At 38.5% G+C, this 17,996-nt stretch overlaps 1 protein-coding gene across 9 annotated transcripts in view; it reads right to left on the bottom strand.

Moving 5' to 3' along the window:
- Window positions 1-17,996, bottom strand: part of EHBP1 (EH domain binding protein 1) — a 224,639-nt gene that overhangs the window by 94,727 nt on the left and 111,916 nt on the right. For all 9 annotated transcript variants that reach the window (XM_061356181.1, XM_061356183.1, XM_061356184.1 and 6 more), the window contains one exon: window positions 14,031-14,217. In XM_061356181.1, coding sequence (XP_061212165.1) covers window positions 14,031-14,217 — 187 coding nt within the window. The remainder of the gene's footprint in view (window positions 1-14,030; window positions 14,218-17,996) is intronic.

The following is a 17,996-nucleotide window of genomic DNA, read 5'->3' as shown; positions in this document are numbered from 1 at the left end:
TAATTGCATAATGAGAGATTAAATGATTATGACAACCTTTGAAATAGCGAGAATAAAGAGAAGAGAAAGTGTATGTAAGGGAGAGCTCTGGTAACACAGCAAACTAGCTGTAATTTCTAAACTTTGATAAATGTATAAAAGCCAATTTTATACCTTGTTGATACCACTGTAAGTAAGTTTCCAACAGAATCTACAAAGATTGTTTTGAGTATTGGTTCCAAGTTAGATGAGCTTCTAAAAATTGCTTAAAGGTGTAGGATCTGTCATCTTAGGGTCTGCCTATTGCTAGGCAACACTTTGCAACAGAACATGACCCAAGACATGACTAGGAAACAAGTACAGTGACATCACTTGACTAAGACTCCCCTTACTTTAAAGCTGCACAAGAGAGAAGTTCAAAGGGCAGTTTTGCCCCCAGTTACAGTAAAATTTTAAGACTATGCAAATAGAAGTAGATTTTCATTCTCTAGTGGGAGGAATGAGGAGCTGATAAATACATAGTGTGCATGCTACTTTAGTCATAGCGTATTTCATCAATGAGTTATGTTCATGTAAGGTTTTTTTTCACTAACTTAAATACTCAAAAGACATTTTACAGTGATTTTTATTATCTCTTATTTATAAAACCTTGGCAGTGTTGCTGCTATTGTTTCATAGCTTCTCAGTCTTTCCGTGAGGTTGCAGAGGGTAAGAGGAGGCCCCGGACTATCAAAAGAGGAGTCTAGGTAGGCAAGATCAGCCTCCCAAGACCTCTTCTGCAGCTGGTAGACAAGTTGTTTAGAAGACTCTTCAGAGCAGAAGTCTGACCTAGATGCTTCACACTGGCCTTAGGGGATGCTACCACTGCCCACACATTATGGAAAACTCCAGAGATCTCTTACATCCTAAATCAGACATGAGCAATACTCTTGTAACTAACTTCACTACAAAAAGAGGTCAAAAGGGACATTCATACAGAATCTAAACCCACAACTCATGGCCAAACCTACCAAACAGTTTTTAAAAGAATCCTCTAACTTGAAAAGCACAAAACAGAAATGAGACCATAATAAGATCTGGCCTGCCTTTTACTCAATAAATGTTTCTTCCAAAACAAGGAAACATTCTTCCTAAAAAGATGCAAGTGCTCTGAAGGAAACTACTTAACGTCTTGCATGTTGTATGAGTTCTCAGACTTTTCAAGTACTTGCAAAACAAGACAGATTGTGTTTTTAAATCAACCAATCGTATGCCCAAGAAGATGAGAAATGGAAGAACACTTCAGAAACTTCGAAGCTGTCACTAAAATTCTCTTCTGGTTATTCCTTATTACTCATACCTATGTCACATTTTGGTTTGAGATTTGACAACAAGAGTAAATAATAAATATGTAAATATAAAAAGATAAATTGTAAAATTGTAAATATAGAAGATACAAATTGTGATGAAATAAATTACAATTTTAGTAGGCAAAAATCAAAACGTGATTTTCATAAAAGCCTGATATTGTTGCTAGAAATAAATGTAAGAACAGTTAAATGCATTTGCAGAGAAAGCTCTTTCTCTGGACACACCTCAAAAGCATTCCCCCGCTTTTTTAAAATAAGAATGGCAATATTCCATTATCATTTTAAGCACAATAGATAGGATGTGGTTACAGTTATAAGAATTTCAGCATTGAAACAATATTTGGCTTGCAACAGTTTTATATTTAAGCCTATTGACTGAGTTTTGGTCTACACGCCCAGGCCTCAAAACAAAGGATAAAGTCACATTATGTTACTGAGTCATCACTGTCAATGAAAATCATGACAAACTACTTACCAATAGTACAGAGTGCCATATGGGCACTTCAGAAATGCATCAATTCTTTAGCATTACTTTAAAGTGATAAAACCAAAGCTTTTCATAGCATTCTTGAGAGTCCTTTGGCAACTTTATGAAAACAGGTTACACTGTTACTGAATATGGTTGAGTAATTAAACAGATTCTAGGACTAAACACTTTAATCATGGTCTGCTAAACCATCTGTATCAAATTACTATTTTAATTCACTTTTTAGAAAGTTTGTGCATGTAATAGAAGTTTATTTGTCATAAAGGTATACATATAACATACATACCTTTCTATGTAATAAATATAGGAAGATATGTTTGTATATAACTATATATACACACAAATAAAATACACACATACACATATATATTAAAAACCAACTAAGGTCACTTAACATAACAGGAACACATTCTATCTGTTTTGTAAGTGAAAAATTACTTTAATTGCACTCCAGGATAAAATACAAGTCAGCTAATCAGAACAAAAATGAAGAATACAAAAATATAACAGTATTTTATTTATAAGTATTTCAAATGGTGTAACATTTTAGGATACTTTCAAAGCTTGATTGGCTGAATTGGATTTTAAGGATCCATTTGCCCTGAAGGAAGCCAGGAAACATTACCCTTGCAAGTCTTCTTGCAAGATTACAGCTCCTTGTCTCTGGAGTATTGATGAAGAGAGGGAGAATGGAGATATGGGCTGGCACACCGAAGAAAAAGTGACTGTACTCTTACTTGTGGATCACCCTTTAAGGATTCTAAAGACAACTAAGGAACTAGAAACTGTTTTAACCTGCCCCAGTTCATACTCATGGAATGCTGGATGAAAAGATTTCACTGCCCAGGAACTTCAGGAGCAACTAAAGGACTTCAGCTTCCTGTGGCCTTCAGTGGACTCTGCATTAAGTCTCATGAATGCTTACAAAAAGATGTATAATAGTCATCATCAAAACATATTTCTAAACTTTTGCTGTTGTGAATATGACAGCCTTTCACACAACTGTGCATGCACAATCAATGCCAGTAGTTATTTACATATTGGTGAGCTTCGTCTGTCCCTACAGTGCCTGCACAGGGAAATAAAGGCTACTTTCTTACAGCCACAGTAGCTTGAATCCACTCAAATGGCAGTTATGTGCTTTTGGTGCCTAAGATGCCAGGTGGGTATATAAAGTTGTTACTTGTCCCAAAAATTAACCATCACAGAATCTTCACTAAGGTAACAAAGTACTAATGAAGCCTCCAGCACCTAGAGCTGCGTTCTTCAAAATATTCAATTCTAGATGCCAAGTTTCTTTTTTTGTTTGTATCTGTTGAAAGACTCCTTTCTGGGGGATGGAAGATGTGTTACAACAATGGAGTGTACAGTGTCATCAGCCAGCGGGTAACCCACAGCTTGCCTCATCAAGTTCTGCTCTAAAGGAGTATAGGAAGAGGCAGGATAAGCTGCATTAGAAGATGTTTTACCATGCTACATCCTCTGAATCCAAATGATTTTTCTACAGAGAGAGACTTCCCTCTCAACAGTATAGCTCTCTTTAAAGTGTAATGCAGGCATTTATTCAGTGTGTGTTTAATCAAGCTCTAAATATTACAGTTGAACTTCTAATACATTAACCTCACCAGTATTTTTCATAACGTTTACATGATTTCCCTAATTACTTTACTTTCTAGCTAGCTCCTTTAAAGCCCTTTCACTGTGCTACTGCACAGGATTTCATTCACACTTTAAAATATTTTCCCATGCATGCTTTTCAAAACTGATTTATCTGAACTATACATATGAACTATATTTAAAATCTGTGCATTATTCATACTAAGAACTATGAAGTATCATTTAGGGATTAACCCATCTATCTACTAAATTGCAAAATAGCTCTTTTCAATAAGGAAACTAATTGAGTTTCAAACAACTGGTTGTATTTTAAAGAGGTAACCAAACACTTTCCTATGAAGTACAAAAGTGTTTCTCTAAATCTCCCAAGAAAAATGCATGTCCTCTTTATTACAACGAAAACAAATTCAGGTACATGAAGTATAAAACTACTAAAGATACGTCAAAAAATGTTCTTGCTTTAAATATGTTTTCAAACTTTTTCTTCTCTTTTCTGTCAAAGCTTGTATATAGAGTGTTTGAACTGCATGCATTTGAGATCCACCTATATGCTTCTGCATAGGATAAATATTAGCAGGATCTCTATTTTGTATTCACATGGCTAGTTCTCCAGAGAAACAGCATCACCTTCTCCCTGCATTCCATTCAAGGACTTTTGAACAACTCACAAAAAATGTGAATCTAAAATATTTTACATCACACAAACCCCTCAGATAGCTCATACAGTGGCAGTCACAGAGAACAGACAGTTCTTCCAAAAGAGTGGGGAAAAACATGTCTAAAAAGAGGCAGTGAGTCAAAAAACATGCATGCAGCTCGACTTCAATGAAAACTGGGATCACTCAGTTCCTCTGGATTGTTTGCTATTTATTTTCTTTTCTTTTATTCTGTTGATTTTTTAGGAAATTATTGTGGTTTCCCCCCCATTTTTTGTCACCACAGACACTCCCTTTAGGCAACTGTGCATCAACAATCCTCCCACGTTCAAAGTCGGCTACATCTGTTGCTCTTTCCCATTGTTGAAAATTCCTGCCTTAATCCTATTTGACTTTATTCATGCAAAGGTCATCCTGAATTCAACAAATGGAGGAGCGATAGCAAGCACGCTGTTGAACATGGCTAAAAAATGCTGTTGTAGAACATGCAGCTAGTGTGCCAGCACTATCTTAGAAGTACTTGGTTTATTATGCAGCTTCTAGTCCTCATAGCTGTGTTGCAATATGAATTGACAACATATTTCTTCCAGTAACTCAGGAATACAACAATTTCCTTCCAACTAGCTTGATTCTTTCTCCTTAAAAGGATTTGCACTTAACCCGTATTTGCTAGTGAGTACATGTACATCATACATATATAATATTTGACTATTCCACGTGCCTTAGGGCTATTTGACTATTCCACATGCCTTCTGGCATATACAGCTTCCTTGTTTCGCATGGTTTTTACTTTTCAATAAATCTAGCTTCACAAACCTATTTAATTAACCAGCCCATCTAAAACTAATGGTGATTACTGTTTTAAATAAATGAGGCAAAATTCTGACTAAAAACACTTTTACAAAGCAGGGTAGAACAGCTAATATGAGCACCTCATTATAGAGCCATCACCGTACTGTAGATGCACTCACAGAAGCCAACTATTTTGGTTTTAGACTCATTTTTCTTCCCCAGCAACAACAACAAAGCAGCATAAAAGCATTCTGGCTCAGACCTATGATTTATTCCTATGCTTAAGAATCTGACCCAAACCAAAGAAAGATTAGCAGGAACAGTGAATTAGCAAGCAAACCAAAGTTAACTATCAGACTGATTTATGAAGGGAAGATAATTATTTTTGTAATATCTCCATAACTCATCATGACAGAAGCAAAGGAATATTTATTCATGCACGCTTATTTCCAATTTGAGGTGCTTGCCAACCACGATGAACCAAACCCACCCTTCAGGCAAGTAGAGAAACAGCCTATTGTTAGTCTCCTTCCTTCATGGAGAGCTTCGCTGAGGGCTGCAGACAGCAGAGAGTGCACCCAAGACTTTAACCGTCTAAACCAGCCCCACAATAAAGCTCCACGCAATAGCGAAAGTTAAACCCTACAATAATATCAGCTTATTCAAATTGTGTTTAGCTCCTCATTAGATGCAAGTGAACACTGGAAAGAATAAAGTTTTCCATTTGAAAGCTGTCCAGTACTCTGCTCTTGTTAAGGAGCTTGATAATAAGGTGTAAAAAGTCTAGAGAAAAAGGACAGGTTTTATCAGGTTTTTGTTGTGAAGGTTTTGAGGATTTTTGTTTTGATGGTAGTTTAAAAAAAGGTCTCATGAGAGGAGAAGTGTTCCTTCTTTCTTCTACCTTTTAAAGAGCAAAGCTTGAACTAAACAGTAATAGTCTGTGAAGCCAAGCATGCGAATCAAAGCCCTCCACGTCCTTTGAAAAGGTTAACACGAATGGCAGGAAGGTGGTTATCCTCCAGTACCTGTGCCAGAAGCCCACAGCCCCGCACTGTCTGCCTGCCCCCTCACAGCCTCCTTCTGCTGTAGGAGTGAAGGTAAATAACTTAAAGGAAATAAAAGACCCTCACCAGGGACACGGATTTTCAGATTACGTATCCCCAAAGCTAGCCCAGATCTCACTCTGAGCTAACTTAATGCGGTTGTTTCTCAAATGCTCCAGCAGGCCACGGCCGCCTCGCCTGACCAGGGGTGTTTGCACCTAATCCAGCTTGTCCTCTGCGAGAGAAACTAAACAGTGCCATGAAAGCATTGACATTTAGGAACCGCAGTGCTCCAGAAACTTTAATGTTCCTGGCAGCTCCTAACTTCTTCCTTTCATTTCTGCACCTTAAGGATTCAAAGGACATGTTTCAGCTAAATGACTCTGGCACCTCCATGAGGAGACCAGTTCTCTTCGGATCCCATAGAAGTGGGTGAAACAAGATGCTTGTACAGGAGGCAACATATAGCCCAGCTCACACTCCCTCCTCTCCCTCTGGAGATCCCCTGCTATCACTCTCCCCATCACTCTCTCTTCTGGGACTTCAAGTATTTGATTCATCTCCTAGCGTAGGAAGCTACAGCCCAGAAAAGGCAGCGTGGGTATTCCCACCATCCAAAGGCAATTGCTCCTCTGACCTCAGCAGCCTTAAAACAGTTCCTGGATCAACATGTGTCTTATTTAACCAACCGTGCCCTTGCAAGACATCCTGTTGGGCACTTAATTCAAACAATCTGAAAGGTTTACATAGATCACCCCATATATTTAAATGTGAAACATTAAAGAAATTCTAGTATTAGTGTCATTTTTTTGAATAAAATATGAACAAAGTATTTTTGTTAGTTTGCCTACATGCGATGGTACTGGCATTTTAATGGCACATAATATTTCCCTTTACTTTGTCACACAATGTACTCTATGCCTGTTGGCTTTTCTTCTTAAAGAATGGTGCACAGTTTTAAGCTTCCAACATGAAATAAAGCATATAAAAATACTGCCATTATATATCTAAAGGCCATATTTTTCCTCAAGAAGTGAAGTAATATTTTATGACAACAAATCTGGGTATTGTAATTTATAAATGTGAGTTAAAGATAAAAATATGTAAAGTGAGGTTTTGAATGTCATAACACTGGTTAAATCACCAAACCTTATTTGCATAGACATTGGGCAGAACTGCTAACTGGTGCAACAGGTAACTGCTCCAGGCACTGACAATGTTTCCATCCATTTCAGTAGCAGCTACACTGCACCAGTAACATAGAAACACTTTAAAGATCAATTATGAAAACGGCAGGAGCTAATCATTTATCATCCTGCAAATTATGCCTATTAATTTGCAATGAAAAAGATTTTCCTAGGACAGCCCTGCAGAGCTGTTGTCTGCTTCCCCACTATTAATAAGGATCTAAAGAAGAAACAGTCAAACACTTAAGTAGCAGCACTAAAAGTTGCCAAATCAAGTGTTAAAAATTGGGGCTATTACAAAATTATGGTTACATATTCACTATTAATTAGACCCTTTTTGTATTTGTATGATACAATCTGGAAGTATACTTCGTCCCCTCCAGTTCTTCCTCATGGAGAGCATTCAAGAAACAACCTCACTGAAAGGCACTACCCAAGCACTCCTATTCTTCTGAACTATTAGGTGTTTGTTCTCATGCCTCATATACTGCATATTACCTATATCCTGACATGAACACGGTATTATTTATCTCAAAAGGCTTTACTACAGTGTTCATCTTCTGGATATTCTAATCTAGAAAATAAAACATTTAATCTTCCAGGCTTCCTTGTGAGGTAGCAGTCCATTTAACTGAAGAAAAAATGAGGTCCACAAAGAATCCAAATTATTAGAAAGTGCTGTGTTTGTGTCCACCTAAGACCTGGCAGAGAACTGCTAGCTTTATGATACTTCATGTGCTGTGAAACAGCATTCTTTCAGCTGCATGGCACTTGAATCAAGCCAATAGCTCTGGTAATTCATGATGGTTGTATCAAGCTGTGAACTTAAAATACCCACCACAGTCCAAAATCTGGTTCAAGAGACTAGCTTAGCACCACGTAACAAATTCATAACATAGGAAAGGATAATATTCACTGCTCCTGGACAGCATTTGGTTGCTTAATTGTCAGAGGAAGCAATGCCTTTCCACTGCCCCTTGTCTCAGGACACAACCTGGACCAGTTCCCTCAGTAGCAATATATATGGTGCTGCATGAGTCACGAGCTCTGCAGAAGGACTTGCATGTGATGATGTGTCTTCATCTAGATAACACTCTGGCTTCTTGCTGCACATGCTTGGAAATGGGAAAAGGTGAGAAGCAAGGGGCTGAGGCTGGAAGGAGTTCAGCTCCGCTGTCAAACCTGCAGGAGTAACTCCTGTAATTCCCACTAAAGGAACATGTGGGTAAACTATTGACTTACCTGGTTTAAAACCTCAAATTCTGAAGGAAGCATCTTTCTTAGAGGTAATAGGACTGTAGAACAGCACCTAATTCTTTTTGAAAGCAGTTCAACTGGCTTGCTGCTAGAAAACAGGCACAAAATACTTCACTCACAAGGGCAGAAAGCAGCAGATGGATCAAGGAAGGCCTTGGTTTCATCTATATTCTCTATGCCTAAAACTGACTCCTGGTGGCACCAACCATGGGAATCACACAACGCCACCCTCCACCAATTTGCATTCATAAAGCCACGTGCAAGAAGGAGGGAATCAAGCAAGGCTGCAAAGAAACAAACCCCAGTACATTATTAACACTGACAACTGCTACAGGAGAATCACGCAGGCAAAATAAGCAATGCCAAACTAAGAAAGAATTTATCTGTTTGGTAACCCAAGGAAACCATAAGTAAGAAAAAACCTACTCAAAAGTGCAAGTCTCAAACACTTTCATAAAGTTATCTGGGTACTAATGGATAGTAAGAATTTGTCCCTTCTGCTGGTCTCTTCTGTGACAACTCATGGATAGGTTATCACATGTTACACACCACTTCTTGTACCAGCTTACACAAAATCTGTAATTAAATAGGTAGAGTGAAGCAGCGAACCCCCATTTTGCTGAACTTTGTTCATCAACACTCCTGCTCTATATTGTTGTCTCCTATTCATGTGCAACCATGCCTGCATGGTGAAGGGAGAAAGCTTTTGCAACATCTTCCCATTTTTTCCTATCCGATCATGTGCCTATTCTTTAGGCCATATACACAAGAGCCTGTAAATATTCAGGGACAATTATTCCCACCAACTTCAAATCCCTAACAACTAATTAGCCAAGTCTAACTTACCTAAGCTCTTTTACGATCGAGGTAGAGAACCAGATACCTCTAAGAATAAGGCATCTGAGGCAGTTGGGTTAGGTGACTCAATCTCCAAAGGGGATCCATTTTATTAAGGACCAGCCCTGGGAATTCTTACTTACATAAGCAGTCAATAAAAACGCTTGCAGCTTGTGTGGAATACTGAAACACTGAATTTTCTTCACAATATGCACTTGTGCTTGTTCTACTGTCCTGGTTTTGGAGCTGCAGAGGGATGCAGTCATCTTCAATTGCCCCTTCCTCACCAATACAGATTACATGGGAATCTCCAAGTGATCGAAAGGGCCTCCTCAAAGGGAAGACATTAAAGAGGCTTGGAAAGCATTTGCTGCTACTATTAACTGACTGCTCAAGGAAGCAGTAGAAGGCAAACATTTGAAAAAGATTAGATGAACACTGCAGATATGCAAAAGTTGTGTGGACAAGGTCCTGGACAACTGGCTCTAAGTGGCCCTGCTCGAGCAGGGGGTTTGAACCAGATGACTTCCAGAGATCCTCTCCCACACTGACCCCTCTATGATTTTCTGAACAATGCAGAGAGAGAGGTTATGCTGGAAACGGACGAAGAAATGGCAGCAGCTGGGATGATCTTACAGCAGCTAAAGAAGTGGATGCATCCCCTGTGCAGAATAAATATGAAAGGGGAAAGACTCTAAATCACCAGTGCCCATGAACTCATTCAACCTCATGTAGACTACATCCCTGAAATTGGGGGCAGGCAGAAACAGCCTCCTTTGAACTCTTTTCTCACATCTGAAATTTGTTAAGGGATGTTAAATAGACACCAAATGAAGCAACATCTTTGGGGAGGAAAGAGGATAAAGGCAAGACCTGCAGTAGTGGGGTTAAGAATAATCATTTAAAGGCAAAACCAAAAGTGAAATACTGTCTGTATTTGGTATCATCACTTGTCTTTCTGACGAATGATCATGTATAATTGTCTGGGCAGTAAATTTTTATGTCATTCACACAAGGAGATCTGGTCTTTGCTTCAAACTCTAGTTCTATCACTTTCATGTCTAGTAAAGTTAATGTTTATTTATGAATCTCACATTCTGGTTGAAACACGTCCCTTATGAAGACAGGCTAAAAAACTTCGGGCTGTTTGCCCTGGAGAAGAGGAGCTGCTTGGAGACCTCATAGCAGCCTTCCAGTATCTGAAAGGTGCCTATAGGATGCTGGGGAGGGACTCTTCATCGGGGACTGTAGTGACAGGACAAGGGGTAATGGGTTCAAAGTAAAACAAGGGGAAGTTCAGGTTAGATACAAGGCAGAAATTCTTTACTGTGAGGGTGGTGAGGCACTGGCACAGGTTGCCCAGAGAAGCTGTGGCTGCTGCATTCCTGGCAAAGTTCAAGGCCAGGTTGGAGGGGGCTTTGAGCAACCTGGTCTAGTGGAAGGTGTCCCTGCTCATGGCAGGGGAGTGGAAGTGGATGATCTTTAAGATTCCTTCCAACCCAAACCATTCTATGATTCTATGTTCACTGATCACTGAGCTCTTGGAAGTTAATAACAACTCATGTCTCTACCCTGGAGCACCCTCTGTATCCTGAGGACACCAGGCATGATGCTAGATACCACCAGATGAGAAGATGCTTCTGTAATTTTCTGCCTAGTTTTATATGAAGCTTTTACACAGAATTATCTTGTACAACATACATCTCTGAACAAAGGAGCTAACTAGAAGGAGTCTGATTTTTGTGGTGTCAGGAATATTAGGCGTAATTAGTTGTGGATATGATTCCAGAAAAGTCTAGAAACAGTATTGAGCTGTTAGAAGACCATACAACTCCTTTAAAAGAAGGCCTTTTGCAATTCACTTAGATGCATTAAGTCTGTTCTTAAATAAGACATACCCAAGATTGCCAAGTGCTAAAAATTCACTGTTTCCCTTTTATTATCACAAACACTACTGTTATAAATAAAGAAAACATACACACACAAAATAATATGTGGGAGGTCAGCTACCCCTCAGGCAAGAAACACCTTCCACCACTACTTGGGTAATGGTAAAAAGTTGGAGTCAGGCTATGATGTTTCAACAGCAAACAGAATTGCACTTCTATGAAGTGCTCCTAAACCCTGGATGCCGCTGCTGTTTCCAACATCTAAATGTTTTGGGTTTGGATTTTTTTTTATAAATCAGGTAATAATTTCAAGTATTTGGAACCCGTACCTCGAGGAGCAATAAACATGCTGATATATAGATGTTAATAAAAACATTTGTATTTTTTGTGGTTCAGCAAATGTGATGAACGCACCATCAGTGTGTGCAGGAAAAGTGAGCTCCAAATATTCTGCCAAAGATTTCAAGAAGCATTTTTGGAATCTTTTACCTTAAACTCTAAAGTTCTAATATTCATGCTCTGTTGTCTAGTTTAAAGATTAGCATTTCTGCTCCCACGACTATTTCCTATGATGCCAAGCAAGACAGGAAACTGAACATGCTGGGACACTTAAGTTCTGATCAAAGATGTAGCAGAGGTTTTCTGTGCGCACCAAACTTAGACAAAACACTGAATAAGACACATTATTTAACCTCCTTTTACTTAAGTTTACCTCTATGGGACTATTCCCCCTACATAAGGGCATGCGCTAAGCTCATGTTTGTACAACGCCTCACCTTTTGATGGGAGTTTTTTCAGAGTTGCTAAACATTGTCCCTATTATTGAGTAATAAACAAGTTATTTGTGCCAACAGTTCGAGTCCTACCTAGGCACACTTTTGTACTGTGGTGTGAGGAAATGGTTCCATTTTCTTTTTTCTCAAATGCCAGTACTTTTCTTCATTTCAAGAAGTATTCCAAGTGCTTTTGATTTAATGTCATTAGATCACCTCAGAGCAAAACAATTCAAGTAGAGAAAAAAAGACTGTGCTTACAGAATGCTTTCTGAATTGCAAGTGACTGTACAACATTTTAACACACCCAGCCAGAAAAAACTTTCCACTCCAGTTGTAATATAATAGACCAGGACACTGCATCTGCTTTGGAGCCTTCCCTAATGGTCTCCAATGCACCAAAATCCTGTAAAAAATATTAAAGCTTTCCTGTATGAGATAAGGTCAGCATAGAGCTCCATCTTCCCTCACAGCGTTAATGAATGTTACATTTTCAGTACCCTTGCTGATCTCAGCTGTGCCTCAGCATCAGTGGCAGAGAAGTGAGCTGCAAGCAGGCAGGCACCAAAATATTCAGAAGCTAACACCCTGTGTAAGAGCAGGAATTATGTTCATAACTGCATAGTATTCTCAGAGAGTTCAATCCTGCACCTTTTCTTAATCAATTTCAGCTTCCAAACAATATGAAACTTAGTCTACTTAAACTACAAGAACCAAACCCAATAGTAATACATTATCAGCTCAAAGAAGACATGAAATAAAGCAAAGAGAAGTATTTCCTTGGATGCAGACCTGTAAATAAGCCTCTCACAAACAATAAGCAATGAGGGCACAACCTCCATCAAGCAACTTGATAAAATCCCATCTACAGATGTCTTTTCTCTGCCTGGTAGTACCAGAATGCTTTACTTTGGCCACTTTGCCTTGACCCAAGGGTCAAACTCCACCAGAAATCAAATAATGTGCAATATTTTTCATATAGAAACTCCTGCAAACAGGATCAAACCCTAATTCAGAGCATTCTGAAAATGCTGTGCTTTGACTTCCTATTTCCCTGGTTGTGGTTTTGCATATTAACTTGTGAACTGTGCTTGTGACCTTACTGTCACTGTTTGGTTTTGCTGTGTGTAGATGCAGATTCCACTTCTGGTCTCATACTCTCTACCTTGAGTAGTAAAACACTAGTTTTAGTGTCTAGATCAGAGCCTGAGTGGACAAGGACATGACAGCAATGTGGCTGAGTGATTAAGCCATGAAATGATAGCTATGGCAAGTAGTTTCATACAAATTTTAAGTACAGCAGCACCAATACAGAGTAAACCAGCTGATAAAGTGCATAAATTCATAAAAACAGAAGGGAAGGCTTCTGTCATCATGCTCCCACCCTTCAAAACAAGCAGTCAGCATATACCAAATTCATTTTTTAAAAGTGCCCATTAAGATATACTATTAAATGCTTATTTTGTGTAAAAAAGCACAAATGGTGCTAACTGCTGAAACACTGGAGCTGAAGTTCACAGAGACAAGCTAGCTGTTGCAATCTTAAGATAACTTCTATTGAAGAGGGTGATGTGAGGCATAGGTAACTCATTTTCCCTTGGCAAACACAGAAGTATGTGCATATTTAAGTATGCTTAGTCTAGATATTGATAATGAACAGTTACTCTGACTTAAAGGAGACTGTCTTTTTCTAAATATTACTCTGACATACCTATGGAATTGGATATATATAAATCCCAGTACAAATAAACAGTATCCAGTGATAAGCTTTTAAAACCCAGATTTATGACAGAAACATGGGGACAGACTCTTCAACAGGGGCAAGGCTTAGAGGCATTACAATAGATCAAGACAAAGTATTGTTCAACATGATTTTCTTCCTTCTCAATGGCATATCCAGCTGTCCTGTGACATTTGTTACTAGAAGACTCTTTTCTTTGAAACTGCAGTTGCTGTTACTGTTGTCATTAAATCCTTAAAGAAAAAATACAAGCTCCTACTGCTGCTCTCTCCCCGTGAACCAGCAAGTGAATAGAGATGAGCCAACACCTTATTAAGTATAAGCAAAGCTTTTAAGATGACCTGCAGAAATAAATAGAACGTCTATAAAACACATAAAGGTACTAATAATAACAAAGATGAAATTTTGGTATGAAAAACCTACCTTAGGGGAGGAAGAAAGGTCCCTCGATGCAGGAATAGTTGACATGCTCTCACTCATGCCTGTCTCTGTCTTTGGCAAGAGGTTTGGTGGTTCAGGAGCCTTTCTTTTCATCTTCTTTTCTGGTTCTTGCAGTGGAGCAACTTTAATGAAAGCAGGGCTTGATTTTGGTTCATAAAATGGATTTGATCTAATTGAAAGAAGGGAAACACATTTCTTTGCTATCTTCTTGAAATTAAAACAAAAAATAAGACCCGTTTAGAGAAGACAACGACTAAAATGCTTTTATTATCCCACAGAAGAATAGGTTTTGCCTTTACATGATTTTAGACACTATTTTTTTGTATGACTGAAAAGTGCATTACAACAGCTAAAACTGCATTAGGTCAGAAGTTCCATAAATTTTATAAAGTCCTGTAAATTAGAGAAGGTTTATCAATTGTGTAAAGCTAGCTCTTCCATTATACTTTGTCCATCAGTGATCCCATTTACAGGTAAGTTCAATACCAACAAATTTGAGTGAAATTGCTGTCTGTTTAGTATTGTAATGAATAGAATTAAGTACATTAGAACAGAGTTAAGAATCAGGCCACTTTTACATGGACGCTTCAGCATGGCTTTAAAGGCCTCACTCTTGCCTGTCTAAGTCTGAAAATCGTGGCTTCTATAGGTACATTATCCACATGGAGTGTATTTTAAACCCTGCAGCATACAGGCAGCACACCAAGAACACTTTGGATAAGAGCATAGTATAAGAAAACCACAGCTGACTCATGTGTATCCCTCTACAGATACCAGCAGCTATCATCTATCTATTTTAAAAGTGCTTTTTATAACTAAACCCTGTTTAAGAAACACAGTAAAGATCTTCCATCAAGCAGATGTAGTCCAAAGAATTATTCTTCCTAACTCTGGTGTTCACATTCCAGCTCTGCATTTGTTCCACCCTAAGTAAACACTCCCACAGCATTTCCAAACTTTATCTATCAGTTTGATACATCAAATATCAATGAAATAATACATCAAATAATAATGGCTTCTACTCTGCACATCCAAGAGCTAGCAATTTTGCATCCTTCTAAGGATACTTATGGATACTTATGGGATACTTATCTCCTTTCCACAGAATTATTTTATTCATAATCTTTGCTCTTCATATTTTGCAATCCAAACCTGGATGGTTAATTATGAAACTGATACATTAATTCCTTTCTAGTCGATACTTCCCCTGCAAATGATATTTATCATATATCTCAAACTATGTTTATGTAACTGAGTCACTGCAATTCCCAAAGATCTATCTGCATATAGTTATATAAAGCATAACTAATCACAACAAAGAACCTCAGTCCCTTGAATGCAATTCTAGATGGAAACAATAATTCATACAGCATTAGACAAGAGCCTACCTAGCTAGATCCATTTACAAATTTCCTCTCAAGATAAGAATCATGAGCTACTACACCTGGTTTTTAAAGAACTAGCAAAATTTGGCACAAAAAAAATTCACAAAAGTGAAAACAACTATTTATAGAATCACAGAATGGTTTGGGTTGGAAGGGTCCTTAAAGCTCACTCAGTTACAATCCCCTGCCACAGGCAGGGGCACCTTCCACTAGACTATGTCACTCCAAGCCCCATCCAACCTGGCCTCAAACACTGCCAGGGATGGGGCAGCCACAGCTTCTCTGGGCAACCTGTGCCAGGGCCTCACCACCCTCACCGAGAACTTCTTACTTCTATCTAATCTAAGTCTACCTTCTTTCAGAGGGTATTCATCCACTTTCTTTTCACACAACATCAAATTTCTCCCAGTTTTTTGTACTTTCACCATGAAAATATATCTTTTGACCTCAATTTTCAAATTTATTTTCACACAGTTCACCATCATCCGCTTTTCACTGAGAAAAAGCAAGCCATTAATAATCCACACTGCAGAAAATAAGTCTGCTTCTGAAAGGCAAAGTTTACTGAAGCATGTAAGTGAAGACCAGGCATAAAACCTCCCAACCTTTCTGAGAATCTGCTGCTGCTTGTTATAAAGAGATCTAAATCCAGATATTGAAGGGAAAGGAAAGGCTAACACCAAAATAACTCATCTGCTGACTGACAGCAACTTTCAGGTGTTCCCACTTTGATGCACATCAAGCACAAAGCTACCAGTGCAATCAAAACTAAAGACAACATCAAACTAATGACTTAAATAGAAATGGATGGGTGTTTTCCATTGGAGGCAGCAGAAAAAGGAGGGTATTCAGGCTGAAGTGGAGAATGTGCCTAGCTTTCAGTAGCTCTAATTTAGCTGACAGCCCAGCTCAGCTGTCTTTAGACACCAGAAAGTTCAAAGGGAGGTGAAAATAAAGATGAAAAAGATAAAGGCTGAAGAACAATGCATTCTACAGAAGAGCACAAGGTTCTCTTTAGTTCAACAAGTTATCCTCTGAACAGCCAACAGACACAGCATGTTTGACAGGAAAGTTATTTCCTTGTGCAAGTGTACTTGCAATTAGAAAGGTTCATTCGTAAGGTGTTAAAATGAATTTGGTATGAGAAAAAAAACCCACCTTATCAATGAGTAAAAAAGTTTGGAAGAACCCCCTTTTGAATTGTTACGCTCCAGAATTGTCTCTGCTGCATGCATAATGTTGAAGAATTGTACCCTACTGCATGAACCAGAAGGAAGTGCTACAAGCAGACAAGTGACTGCCTTTCTTTCCTAGAGAAGAACTTGCTTGAAAGCCAAACTAAACACATTTTCATATACCACTTTCTACCTTCCCCTCTGCATTGCTTTTAGCTGGTCTTATAAATGCTGAGAAAGACTTGAAGAATCAAGTTTAACACAAGAGAAAAAAAAATAATCAACCAAAACCCAATAACAAGTGGCTCTTGCCTGAAGAAGCTATAAATTTTGAAGTCATGGGGGTCTGCTGTATGTAGCAGAGTTTGGTCCAACAGCTTCCACATGGCTATACAAGAAACTAAGCACAGAAAAAGTCTGGCTGAAAAACATTAAAGCACTTTTCTCTGAGGTCAGCTCCCATACTTTTTGCCTCTGGGAAGTTATTTAATTGACCCACACAGTGTGATTTGTCTAAAGACATTCTAGACTGTCCAATACAAGACTAAAAAAAACCCCAAACCTGACAAACTAACCCGGTTGCCACTGGCAGTGACTGTCACTGGCGGCTTGTGGCTTCTTGTGCAACAGGCAGCTTCAATAGACAACACCTCAATAAACTTTGCAATTAGACAGCATTATTTGAAGCCATACAACAATTACTGAGATAAGAAGCCACAGAGCCAAATAACATCTGAAAGCAAGTTTTATTCTGACCAATTAAAAAATTATTTTGATCAGCATTATTGGTTAACTGAAAAAAGAAATAAAAATTAACACTTTATTGAGGAGGAAAACCAAAGCTGTCAGGGCAGAACAGTTAAAAGACGTTACCAATCCGTTACCAATCAGAAGGTTGAAAGCATTATACTTTAAGTTGTGAGCTATGTTAATTTCAACTAATTAAACTTCACTTAGCAGGGTGTGCTGTCCTTTGTTAACAGCCAGCCATTTTGATTTTGGATGTATAAAATTCAAAATGGCAAAAGCAGAATTTTACACTAACATTCAAATGCCTGAACTAACAAAAAGAAAATGTGCTCCTTATCTCTAGGTAGGTACGAGAATTTAGCCAGAGGAAGTATATTTTGAGAGTGTGGTTTTACAGCAGAATACGTGTACTGGAACATCTAAGTCCCTCTGAACCATGCAACACCTTGTTATGCTTATGCTTGTGACTATGCTTTGCTCATGTGTGTTGTGAAATCTTACATTATCTTCATAACCATTAGTGAAATATGTTTCAATTAAGCCAATCACCCAGGGTAAACCCTGTGCAGAGGCGCAGCAAGGGTGAGTACCTCTTCCAAGGTTAGAGTGAGCATAGTTACAAAATTGAGTCAGAATTC

This window comes from Neopsephotus bourkii, unplaced genomic scaffold (assembly GCF_033783945.1).
Source record: "Neopsephotus bourkii isolate Nb327-2 ecotype Australia unplaced genomic scaffold, CSIRO-AGI_Nbou_v1 NB_845, whole genome shotgun sequence".
Taxonomy (NCBI): domain Eukaryota; kingdom Metazoa; phylum Chordata; class Aves; order Psittaciformes; family Psittacidae; genus Neopsephotus; species Neopsephotus bourkii.
This window is presented reverse-complemented; position numbering and strand designations above follow the sequence as displayed.